Below are 13,314 nucleotides of genomic sequence, written 5' to 3' on the forward strand. Positions count from 1 at the left end.
AATCTTACTTGACGAAACATTTAGCTAGACATTAACTATTATCTAGTACTTATGTGTGTAAGTATATATATATATATATATCATATATCATCTAGGTGTGTGTGTGTTTATACCTGTGCCAGGTGTGTCGTCTCTTAAGGTGCACGAAGCGCGCAGTTTTGCATCAAAACAGAACAACAGTTGCAAAAAGACAATTGGACGCTTCGTTGTTCTTACATTGCTTGTGGTCTCTTTGACAGCAACAACTCTGGCTGGCTCTAAACATTGTAACTGGGGTGTAATGAATAGGTTTGTGCAGGTTTACAAATTGCCAAACTACAAAAATATCTATATATTAGTTGTCTTACTAAAGTGTTGTTTACAAAAATATCTATATATTAGTTGTCTCACTAAATTGATTCCTTCTTTTATAGCTAGAATTTCAAAATGATGTTTATATTACTTTCTGACCTATTTCTTCTATTGCTGAAAACTTAATGGAACTGTGGAGGTAGTAGGTTGATATTCCATAATGCAAACAATACAAAAAGGTATGTGACCCCACAATAAAGTGTAACTTTTTTCGCACTACTTCTTTACTCTTAATTCCCGTCTTTTTTATCCCCCCAAAAAAACCCTTTTCCCCGTATATTGACTATTCAAAGAGATCAAAAGCAACCAACAACAACGAATATATCAAAATGCTGTGTGTATGACATTGCTTCACCTTTTAGGCGATGGCAAACTCAGACTACAGAGAGACACTCTCTTCAGTCTGGCATTGGTCAAGCAATGCGATACACGAGAAGCTGCCGCTCCCAAAGACCCGGACATGGTTTTTGTTTTTTGTGTTTTTTTGGTGACCGAGTGACATTGGCGGGCACTTTCTCTAGCATAGCCCAGGGCAGCAAATGTTGTCCAGCAAAGTGAGTCCAGTTGCAGTTGCAGATGATGCAGTGCAGCATCTACAACTGTGACTTTTATGCTTTGCTGGCCATCAATGCATTGTGGGCGATTTTTGTTTTAAGTAAAGTTTCTCTTTCTTTTTTTTGGATTCTGCGTGGCTGAAAACATAAATATATTTGCTGCTTGATTTGCTATTGGCGAGCGGAATGTGCATGTGGCCGCTGTGGTCAGTCACGCCCAATTCTCTTATGCATCTGTTGATGTTTCAGCAAGTGCGCCTTCTGGCGAAACGCCTTCGCACACACATCACAGCGGAAGGGCTTCTCGCCGGTGTGCGTGCGCAGATGCACCTTGATGTTTGACTTGTTGAGGAAGCCCCGATTGCAGATGCTGCATCGATGCACCGGCTTCTCCTTGCCCAGCAGTCCGCTCAGATCGCTGGCACTGAAACTGGCCACGCCCGACGGCGACATGGCGCTCATCTGTGGCACATCGCCTTGCCCCGACTGTTGCTGCTGCTGCTGCTGTTGTTGTTGCTGCTGTTGACTCGACTTTTTCTGCGCCCGCGAACGTTTCGCTTTCGGCGTTCCCGTCGGCGCTGTTGTTGTGCTTGTGGTGTGCGGATAACTGCTCAGCATATCCGGACTGCAGAGTCCGTTGTCCTTGAGTCCGGTGCCCGACAGTCCGCCATTCGGCGTCAGCTGATATGTTGCCTGTTGCTGCTGTTGTTGTTGCTGTTGTTGCTGCTGCTGTTGCTGCTGCTGGCTCTGATTGCTGTTGTTGTTGTTGGTCAGATAGCGCGGATTGATCATCAGATTGTTGTCCGTCGTGCTGACCACCGAACCAGGCGGACTGCAACTGCTGCTGGCCGCCGACAACTCGTTGCAATATGAGGTAGAACTTGGCGTCTCGCTCTTCAGCGTTGCCGTCGTCGTCGAGGACGAACCGTTGCCACTTACCGAACCCGCGCCAGGCGGTCCATGCTGCAAACGATTCTGCAGCAGCGGCATGTAGCCATGGCTGAGCAGGCTCTGCAACGTGGAGCTGCTCGCGTGCACCGGCAGCGGCGAATGCGGCAGCATGAAATCGCTCAGCGTATCCTGCTGCGAGACGAGCACTTTGCCCTCCGGCTGTATGCAATTGCCATCGATCCAGGCATCCAGATCCATCCAACTGTCACGCGTATCGTTGCCCTCATCCTTGTCCAGCTGATTGGAGACTGTGGTGTCGGCTATCGCTGAGCCAATGATTGCCGCAATGTCATCGATGCTGTTCATGTCCACGTACTCGGTTAGATCCTTGAAGATGCGCACTCCGCTGCCATGCAACGAATCTGCCACATGATCGATGGGCGTCAGTGTTGATCCGCTGCTGGCCAGCGAGTTGTTATTGTTGTTGTTGTTGTTGACGGGTGCGTTCATAACACAGCTATCCGCTACGGAGTAAAGCTTAGAATCTAACTGACTATCGGCGAAGAGCTTCACATCGCTGAGGCAGGCATCCGCATCGGCGCTGAGCACGCTCTCGGGCAGGCAGGTGGATGACGACACAATGTTGTGCTCCTGTGAGGAGCCGCCACCGCCACCTCCTCCTCCTCCTCCCCCTCCGCCGCCACCTCCATTGCCGCCTGTCCCGCTGCAGGTTGTGGCCGCCGTTGTGGACGTGGGATTGCTGTTGTTCGATTGCTGGTGTTGCTGATGCGGATGATGTTGCTGCTGCTGCTGTTGTTGTTGCTGCTGCTGCTGCTGATGATGATGCTGATGGTAGGCGCTCTGTATGTAATTGTTGTTGCTCTCATCCGGCAGCCGCTGGGCAATCGCATGATAATGATGACCCGATATCCCATTGATCGACAAATGACCCGTGTAACCGGTGAATGGAGGCAAAGGTTTCAAATCGGACAACGCATTCAGTGACGAGCTGTTCAACAGCAGATTGTCGAGCACATCGAGCGAGTTCTTTTGATCCGTGTCGCTGGGCAGCGAGTCCAGATCGTGCTCCAGCAGCAACTTGTGGCCATCGAGCAGATACTGATCCTGGCTGCTGGTCTGCGTGGGTCCCCAGCAGGGGCTCATCAGTAGGCTTTCGACTTCTGATTCACTTGGCCCGTTCATGCTGCACAACTTCATTGTCAGTTGACCCGGGCGTTGGACAGGAATTGTTTGTGCTGCTGCTTGGTGTGTATTGAGTTAAAGATGTACCAGTTGAAGCTGCAAAACGAAAGAGAAGGAAAGTTGGTTAAATTGGGTTCCATATTATTAATGATTATTCTAAAATTAAAATAGGTTAAGCGATTTATCTGTTCTAAAAATGGAGTATTAAACATGCACAAGTTAAAGAGCATGAATTTATAATGTACTACTCAAAATTCTACTAAAATTTAAAAAGAATAAGTATAGTATGATAATATGAAACCAATACTAAAAATAATGATAAAAAAGAAAAAACATAATATGGATAGAAAAGATGTCTTATTGAAAAGAGTATGAGAGAAACCAAAAAAAATTAAAAAAATATAAAAAGAATAAATAAATATAATATGATAAGAAAAAAAGCAAAAATATAATATTTATAAACAAGATATCTTATTGAAAATTATCACAAGAGAAGAAAATATAAATAAAATATATAAAAAGAATAAATAAATATAATTTGAGAATAAAACATATAAGATACGATAGTTACATCTAATATTGTAAGGAAAAGCTAAAATATGTCATGAAGAATCTGCTACAAAAAAAAGATCTTTTTTTTTTTGATTCTAACAGTTTTTCTATCCATCAAAAGTATGATAAATTCATTCTACGCTCAAGGAAGAATAGAGTTCTTTAACAATAAATCAAAGTCATATAGATTTTTAACTCTTGATAACTCTTTTTTAAAAAGCTTTCAGTTGAGTTCCCATTGCGCCATTCAAGTGTAAGCCAGAACACTGTTATTGGCTACATTTTAAGCTCAGCTTACAAGCCACTTCCGTTAGGTCTTTAATCCAGCTGAGAGTATCTCAAAGATCTACGGATTCTAACCCATTCCAGCGCATCAAGTGGCAGCTGCACTTGCTGACAGACCAAACGAGTTGTTGGCCCTAATGTGAGTTTAATACAAATCCCCAAAAAAAAAATTGGAACTCGTATTTGAAATGCTACAAACTAATCGAAGTAAAGTTGGGAGCCCAAAAATTTCCACGAAGCTTTTCATATTTCACACAGCGATTAACAAAAAAGGGAAGAAGACGCCGCCAACAACATCAACAACAACAACTAGTTTAGACACTCAAGATACGAAATTCAAAACGAAGTCCGAACAAAATCGATACTCAGAATGGCCAATAATAATTTCGAAACGGTATTTGGGTCAAAACATTAATAATCAGTTAAATTAGCATATAAATTGGTAGAAATAATGCGACTGCGACGCCAGCAGCGAAGCGACAGAACTTGTTGTGGGGGAATTTGGATTTTGGATATCGTATTTGGATATCGATAGACGAGAGACACCGACAATGAAAGTACAACAACAACAACAACGAGAGACATGCGACACAGGTGCAGAGTTACCACCTTGCCACTCCCCTCCCTCCAACTTGTCCCTTGATTCAGAAGTAACTACGACATATTCAAGACCAAGACGAAAACGCAATGAAATAGAAAATCTCAAAACCCAGACAGCAAAAGAGAGATAGAAAGAGAAAGAGAGAGAGACAATAACAACAAAGTAGAAGTTCGTTTTTGGGGAGAACCAAACGGTAAAGCAAATGAAGCCAACAATATAAAGTATTTCTTTTTCTCATTTTGTGCATACTTGATTTTTTGAGGCTTGGCCACTTTTAAGTGTGTGTGTGTGTGTGCGTATGTGTGTGTGTGTGAGAAAGAAGAAAGCACAACGTAAAGCACAATACGACTTGCAGCTAGACTCAGACTGTTGCCTGTTGGTCAGCGAGCGAGCGAGAGAGCGCACACAAAGTTTCGCTTTCAACAGGTTGTGTTGTAGCAACATGTTGCTAGCTCAGCCTGCGGCAAGCAACAAAGCAACAGAAATAGACACAGACAGCGACTATAGTCCAACTTACGACTACTGCTGACTGCGCCGTCGACGCCAAACAGCGACGTTAGCGTCAGCTAAGCATGCGCAGCTAAGCGTGGTGGCTGCGCTTGTAGCGGCAGCGCAGCGCAGCCAAACTACCGTTACACGAGAGACCTGCTGACATACTTCCGTGTTCGGCAGAGCCGAGCCGAACCAGATGCCGATGCCGATGCCCAACACACGAAGCTTCGCACTGAAGCTCAAGCTCAAGCGCAACTTTGCGTGCACTAAGAAAAAAAAAACAACGACAGCAACAGCAACAACAATAATAAAATCAACATGGCGGCCACTGCGTTAAAGCATGAATGGAAATTGCATTCGTACTATGCACAATTGTATGTTGACAATTGCGCTGAAAATAATAAACGGAAAAAATTTAATTTTGAAAAATTTGCAAACAATTGTTAGATTATGTATAAACAAATTCCGAATTTACATTTAAAAATAAATTTAAATTTAATTATTTTAAAAACAATAAAGCAAATTTGATGAGAAGAAATTTTAAATATTTGCACAATTACAACAAACATTTTTATAGGAGAAAAAATATTTTTAAAATGTTTTACAGTATAATAATATTGTCAGGACTATATTTAAAACTAATTGCTTATTAAGTGTTTTTCTCAGTGTAATAAAGTTGTCGTGCTTTTTTGGTTTTCGGTTCCTTTACTGTATCTCTCTCATCTTTCTTTCAGTTACCGTGTGTAATAATTGTTGTTTGATGGCTTTTTGGTTACTTTTTTTAATGCCTTTTATTCATTCCCATTGCTCATTACTTTGATTTTGAAGCTGGCATAGTTTCGCTGAGTGTCTGGGATTATTTTTTTTGAATTTTATGAATTTTCCTAAAAGCCAACAAAAAAAAAAATGAAGAACCTTTGCTCAGTTTTGAGTGACGTTTTGGATGCGCCCTCGAAATTGGCGTGAAATATTTCAAAAGAGATTCTTTTGCTTTTATTCTTTTGGAGTACGCGTCAGTTTTAACACATTTTTTATTTTTTTCAATTTGATTGTTAAGTTTTTATTGTTGTTGCTGCTGCTGCTGTGGCTACTCAACATTTAGATGTTTGCTTTTAATGAGCTACATTGTAACGGTTGTCCGTTGGTCTTTTTGCATTTGAATGACGGCCGCCAACATCAACGCCAACATCAACAAACATAAAATATACACTGCGTGGGTGCGCCACACAACAACAACAACAACAACAACTTGAAAAAGAGAAAAAAAACAAACAAACAATGCGCCTCTATTGTAATTTGAGCTTGTAAATGGGATTTTTTTAGATTATGGTCAGAGAGCTACATATTTTGGACAGTTGCTGTGGGCATTATAATTACAATATTTCCACCTCACTCTCTTACTCTCTCTCCCTCTCTTTCTGTATCACTCGAGTGTATTTTTTAACGGTTATTTTGAACGAATTAGTGCAAATTTTTGACAGCCGAGTGATTTTATGACCCTGAGCTGAGAGTTGATGTTTTTTTATGTTTTTAATGAGTTACTTTGGTCAGTTTGTGGGTGCACTTGAATTACCGTTAAGTAATGGGCCGATGAATCAGCTTGGCTATAACTAGGTGAAGTGTCGCACACACACTTTGCAATCGTTTTTTGAAAATATAAATGATATAAATGTATGGTAATAAATTGTATTATCTTTCACCTCTATCAACTGAACAGTTCTTGTTCCCTTTGGGAAACTTCCATTTCTCATTTGACCCAATGAATTGAACTTTTCAACTGCAACAACTACTTAAAGCAATTCCGAACAGCAACAGCAACAAGACGTCAACGAGAATGGCAACAGCTGTTAGCCAAATCAGCCAAGAAATTGAGTTCTTAACAACAAAGAACGAACAGCAATAAAAATAAAGCGAACAACTCAAGTTGTCGAGGTCCAACAGAGAAAAAGAGAGAGAAAAAAAACGGGGTACAAAACTGATGCTTCAGCTGGGGTTTTAACGGAAATTGAGCTTAACCTTTGGCGGCAATCAACTTCCGTTTAAATGTTCGAACACGAAGCAGCGGCAAAGGTCAAAACGTTTTGTACCCCAGCCAATACGTTCAAAATAGGCAAATGGCCAACAACACCAAATGGCCAAGAGAAAGAGAGAGAGAGAGAGAAAGAGATGTAGTGGGAGTGGGAGAAAAGAATCGCAAACACTTTTTTCCCTTGTGCGGACAAAATGAAAAGAAAAATCAGGTCGGCGAGCTGCGCGTCGGAAAAAGCGAATGAAAAATTATTTGATTGCAAAATTTACAACCGCAACGATTTCCACATGAAAAAACCGCACGTAGCATTAGCCAGAGGAGGAGCAACAACAACAACAACAACAACAACAACAACAACAACAACTCGGCACAAGGCTGAAAAGCGGTTTTCCAAGCAACAAACTTTGACCAAGACCGAGAAGCCGAAAAATACAAAAAAAAAAAAACGCCAGCCACAGCCTCAGCCTCAGAAACGTGTGGCTGGCATTGAGGTCGCCATCACTCAATGAAGGTTGCTGCAACTGCAACACCAACAACAACGACTTCATCTTGTGGATGCAACAACAGCAGCAGCAGCAGCAGCATCAACAGTGCAAAAAATTAGTGAGAACAGCCAACTGGCAACAATGGAGGAGACGTGCTTGTTGCCTTTACTTTGTTGTTTTGTGTTTTTGTTGTTGCTGCGCACTTGACAGCACATGTGGCACGTGTGATGTTGTTGGTGTTGCTGGCGTTGTAGTTGCAACAACAACAACAACAGTTGCTGACTGTTGTGGCTTCCTCTGGAGTTGCTGCAGCTTTTCATGTGGGTTGCAAGCTGGTCAAGTGGGCGTAAGCTGCAAGCTGTGGGGCACTTATGGGGGTGTTGCATGTGTGAGTAATGTGTGCCAGGTGTAAATTCGATTGTACATTAAATGGATCAAATGTTGTTTGGGTCACCAAATAGTTATGGCACATAAATATAGTGGTTAGTGTTTGGTTAGTTATCGATATTACATTTAGTGCAAACACTGCACGATTTCATAAAGTATCTGCTAACAACTGTTGTGTGAATGGGCTAAGTACGTGTCTGACATGATCGTGCACTGACTCCGACAATAGCTGATGATGATGATGATGATGATGATCCGTTAACCGTCCCTAGCAAAAGGTGGCCAACACAAATATGTGTGTGCAACAACAGCAACAGCAACAGCAACATCGGAGAGAGATGACAACCTGGCGATAAACTTGAAATGAAGCCGTGTGGTCAGCGAGTCCCAAAGTACGAGAGGCTTGGCGCTATTTTTATGACGGAGGCTGTACAAGAGGCAGCTGACTACAACTTGAGGCTGTTGCTGTTGCTGTGGCTGTTGCTGTGACTGGTGTAACCCAGACTAAGACTAATACCACACCCTGTGTGCGCCTGCTTAGCGGTTTTAGCCCGGCCAAAACACAGCCACCCAGTAAAACAACAAGCAGCAGCGAAGCAACGGACAAGCAACCAACCGACAACTAACAACAACTATGCAAATTTTTTTTTATGATGTTTAACTATTTTTAGTTGGTTTTTACTTTGTTGTTATTTAAATGACGCCCTCGTGCCTCTTGCGGTCGTTGTTGCTGTCGCTGTCGTTGTGTGTGTGCTGAAACTGTTAACACCCTGTAATCAGCATTGGCAAGCGGGTATGTTAGCAAAGCAGTCGGACAATGCAAAGCGTAAAGCTTGTCAATTATGTGTTTATACAACAAAAGCTAATCAATTAGTTATGTAGACTGAAAGATACCCTGTAAATTTGTTAATTAATTGAACTCTCACAGGGTAACAGCCTGGTCTGTCATTTGCTGTCACTTCTGAGCCTTATGTGGTCATCAACAACAACAACAACAAAGACGAACAATACAGCGTGTCTGGGCAAGTTGAATTCCCCCAAAAACCCAAAACATTGCTCAGGTCAGCGAACTTTTGAAAAGCGCACGTCTAAAATTTGTTGTTTATTGTTATGGTTGTTGTTTTTGTTGTTAGCGATGTTGTTATGATTATTGTTGTTGCTGACATTTGAATATTATAGTATCTAGTATATAGTATACTAGATGTTTGTTTTTGGCTGCGAAATGTGCAAATTGAACCCTAAAGCAGCAGATATTCTACATTTTCAAACGGGATTATTAGTATAAATATTCCAAGCTAATTTACGCATAACGCGAATTAAGTAATAGATTTAAATACGTTTTTGGCCAAAACCAAAAAAAAAAAAACAGTCATGCGACAACAATTTTTTTTTGGCGAGATTTGCTCATCATGTGAAATACAAAAAAAAGGAAAGAAAGAGAGAAAGAACTAGATGATACTTTGACCAGAGATACCCTCTAATTATTACCCACTGTGCACGCTAGGTGGCGCTACCACCAAGGCTTAATTGTGTGCAGCTACAAATAATAATAATAACATTTTATTTCGGTCGCTTCGCAGCATGTGGCAACCCCTTAAAAATGAAGTTTAACAAAATTATAAAATGTAATTAAAATATCTAGCGACGGCTTCTGTTGTGAGATCTCAACTTTAATCTTTTGTAATTGATATGTTACAGTTTCCAAGGCTCATCAGTTGCAGTGAAAATCGAAGCCGCTTAAAAAGTACAGCGTTCAAATAAAGATACCGACAGAAAAAAAAAAAGAATTCAATTAATGACGAAAATCAGAATCTCCCGAGGAGCCAAAATGCAACTTAATGCTCAGTTGAATTTGTTACGCTCATTGACGCTGACAGACTTATAAATTGTTGTTGTTGTTGTTGTTGTTCTTGTACCTATTTCATTGTGCTCTCTTCACCAGCGAGAGAGAGTGAGAGAGCGCACGCTTAAGAGCGAAGAGAAGCTTTTTTTCTGGAGCCGCCGCCGCCGCCTCACTGAATGAGTAAGCGTAATTTTGCGTCATATAACGGTACAAACAGCCGCTACTGTGTTGTTGTTGTAGTACGTCTTGTGTTGTGTTGTGTTTTTTTTTGGTTGTTATATTCCGTTGTTGTTGTATTTTAGACCATTTTGGTAGACAAACAAACGGTTTTTTATGATTTATTTTTAGCTTGGCAAAAGCGCTTGGCAACAGTTCTTAGCTGTAAATGAAAAGAACTTTACTTCCGAGTGCAGTTAAGAGTTCGACTTTTGGGTCGGGGTCACTAAAATTAGACGCAGACCTCAAGCAATTCTCCAAAAGAATAATGATCTTGCTTATTCGTCTTTTTTTCTTTTGGCTAAATGGTTATTTTTTTTAACGAGTAAAAAAGAGATGCCATGATATAGGTCAAGAAATTGGACTTTAACGAGATCAACATTATAGGTTACTATACCATATCAATTAACAGACTGAGGCTGTGAATTTCGCAATTGACAATTGACACCTTAAGCAGCCCCTCCCTCCTCTTTCATCACTCCTCCCCTCGTGATCACGTTCCTTACACAGACCTATGTACTGCGCTGTATTTCATAACAGGTGAGTAATATCGGAAACGATTTCGGTCAATGACTCTTTTGCTGATTTGTTTATAAATCAGGCTTGAGAATGTTCTTATTGTGAGGCCATTGACTTAAGTTTTTGCCTCCTAGAAAATTCATTCGCATTCTTCAGGTTTTTGTTACTTACATTTACGAAATTGCAGCCTTCAGCTGTTGAACATCTTGTTAACAAACAAACAGATTGTTTAAGATGATTGTTGTTGTTGTTTACGGATTTTTGTATTTTGTAGTTTCTTTAGAAATTGTATCTTGTTGCTTTTTTAATAATCCTTGTACAGTTTGTTCGAGCTACGTTTTGTAATCCTTTCGAATGCGTTTTATACGAGAATCCTTTAAGACAGTTTTATGGTTGCGATTAAAATGTTTATATCCAAAAAAAAGCTTGTTTTTACTAGTCTTAGATGGGGTTTTTTATTATTGAGATAATGCCGTCAGCCAGAGAAATTAAAAATGACAGTAAAATGATAGCGGAAAATTTAGCTTTTAAATATTAGTTAGCGAAAAGTGTTAGACATGCAAAGAACAAAGAGAAAGAGGTGATGGATTCAAGCAAGAATTTGATGGGGAGTAGAAATAAAAATAAAAATAAAATTCAAATGAAAAGCATAAACATTTTTGTATACTCACAAAAAGAATGGGAGGAAGACATAAATATATATGCATAAAGTAATGAACGGGGAGTAGTACGAGTGGGTATATAGTATATATATATATATATATTTCAAAATTTTTTATAATCCTTGTTTTCAATATAGTATATATATATCTTGTTTTGTTTTGATTTCTTTTTTTCTGTTTCTGTTTTTGTTTATTGTATATATATGTATGTACAATGGACGACGTCGGGAATATCGAGATGGTGATTATTGTAATATTTTGCTTTTTTGATGTGAAAATATTTACAACAGCGTTCTGGGTTTGTTGTCGATTATATATTTGTTTGTTTGTTTTGTTGTGGACGGATAGAGAATAACTTTGTTATAATTGTTGGTTTGAATTTTAACTTTTTTGTGTATTTCCTTTGCTTCTTTTCAATATTGCACACTTATTGATCTCGATTGCACTTGCACTCTTTCAAATATATATGTATATATTTTCTTTATATATTTTTTGTATTATTCGATTGTTAAATACAATCTGGAGCAATCTGTTGTTTTGCTCTTGGCATTTTCGTCAACCATTTTCACAATTTTTGTAACGCATTTTAGACATATTAAACACTGTTATTTATTATTATTTTCCAATTTGTTGCCACTATTGTTGAACTAGTTGCAATTGTTGTTTTTGCACACTTTATTGTTGTTGAACTGGTCACTTCTTTTATTGGTTGTTCCAATTTCTGTTTGCTTGCTCTTGTTGTTATGCTTTAAACTACATATACACGAATGCTGTATGTGTGTGTGTGTGTGTCTATGTGAGAGAGTCCACGTCCGCACAGCGGAATCACGCGAAACAAAACGAACGCTTTGAACACAATTTACTGCGCAACAAGAATCGCACAAATCCGAAGACGTCAACGGTAGAAAGCCAACTGTGCGCAGGCGCAACACGAAAAGAAATTTTCGAGCCGCAGCGGCCCAAAGCAGACGCTGCCAGCGTCGACGGCGCAGTCGGTAAGCGAAGCAGCGCTCAAAGAAGTTACTCACCCGGTTGTTGTGCTCTGAGAGCGCCAAGCGCTTGGCAACATGTTCGATGCGCAGCGCAACATGTTTGGTCGCAGGTGTTGTCGAGGTCGATCGTGCTGCTGTCGGTCAAAGTCAGGGCTAAGTTTGTTTATGTTAAATCTGCTGCTGATGAGAGGCTTTAATTTAACATTTCTTTATTGAGAATTTTTGTATTTCAAATAAAATATATAATATATATTAAATGCATATAAATTATTATATTTTATATTTTTTGTTACTTTGTATGAAGTGCCCAGTTTTGTCATGTTCTAACTTTACAGCCATACTTGTTTGATGCTCTCAGTCTTTTACGCTCTTTCTTTCTCTCGCCCAGTTGCTGCATCTCAGTCGCACGCTGGCTCCATCTCTCTAGCGCTCGTTCGCTCTCTCGCTCGCAACTTGACCTACTTAACAAAAATTTAACATTTTTTCCTGTTATTTCGCCTTGTAAACATGCGAGCAACAATTACAGTTGCCGGCGCTGCTGCTGCTGCCGACGTCGCTGTCGACGTCGCTGCCTCTGCTGCTGTTGCGACGCGTCGCTGCATTTGCCATTTTGTTGTTGCATTTCCTCTTCGCTTGCTCATTTCGCACTTGTTGTTGCTTTGCAGGCCGCGTTGATTGCTGCTGCTTGATTGTTGCTGTTGCTGTTGCTTCGTTCGTTCGGGGTATTTTTTCGTTCGCTGTTTTGTTGTTTTTGTATTTTTTTTTTTTTTTTGCTTTTTAGATTTTTCTGTTTATTTCCAGCATTTTGCAGTTAACGGTATCGCTTCGAAAATGAAAGCTCACACAGAGACAAATACAGATAGAGATGCCGATGAAGATATGCATGAAGAGCACAGACACAGCACAGCTCGCAGGTTGTGTAAAATTTTGTATTTTTTGTTTTTGCCCACGACTCGTGTTGTTGTTGTTGTGACATTAGCATAAGCACAAACAAGCGACGCCGCCGCCTCATCATCGACTTGGCCTCTTGACCAAATGCAACTACGTCATTTGGCTATCTTTTTGACCCTCTCTTCTCTTCACTTCTCTTCTCCCTTTTGCCAGTCGAAGTTCAGTTTATCAGCCTCCGTGTCCGTGTTCAGCTGAAGCTGAAGCTGTGTCTCATGTTTATGGCCCATGATTTGTATTTTTCTTCAACTTTTATTTTTTTACTTTTTATATTTTTTCGCTGGAATTTACTTGCAATTTTGTT

General features: G+C 40.3%; 1 protein-coding gene across 4 annotated transcripts; it reads right to left on the minus strand.

The window, feature by feature from the left end:
* Positions 1–600: 600 nt before the first annotated feature.
* Positions 601–11,965, minus strand: LOC117575146 (ichor). 4 transcript variants are annotated; one of them, XM_052008133.1, is made up of 3 exons: positions 11,457–11,965; positions 10,580–10,782; positions 601–3,095 (listed from the first exon to the last, which is right to left on the minus strand). In XM_052008133.1, exon 3 carries the CDS (start codon positions 3,012–3,014, stop codon positions 1,113–1,115), a length of 1,902 nt encoding a protein of 633 aa, XP_051864093.1. In that variant the 5' UTR covers positions 3,015–3,095; positions 10,580–10,782; positions 11,457–11,965; the 3' UTR covers positions 601–1,112. The 4 variants fall into 4 exon arrangements, with proteins under 4 accessions (XP_051864093.1, XP_051864091.1, XP_051864092.1 ...); XM_052008131.1 differs by having other exon boundaries at positions 11,356–11,965; XM_052008132.1 differs by lacking the exon at positions 11,457–11,965 and adding an exon at positions 11,080–11,234.
* Between the last annotated feature and the right edge of the window lie 1,349 nt (positions 11,966–13,314).

This window comes from Drosophila albomicans, chromosome 2R (assembly GCF_009650485.2).
Source record: "Drosophila albomicans strain 15112-1751.03 chromosome 2R, ASM965048v2, whole genome shotgun sequence".
Classification (NCBI taxonomy): domain Eukaryota; kingdom Metazoa; phylum Arthropoda; class Insecta; order Diptera; family Drosophilidae; genus Drosophila; species Drosophila albomicans.

Bases quoted from the DNA above. Each gene is read 5' to 3' on its own strand.
- LOC117575146 (XM_052008133.1), bottom strand. From the start codon at position 3,014: ATGAAGTTGTGCAGCATGAACGGGCCAAGTGAATCAGAAGTCGAAAGC.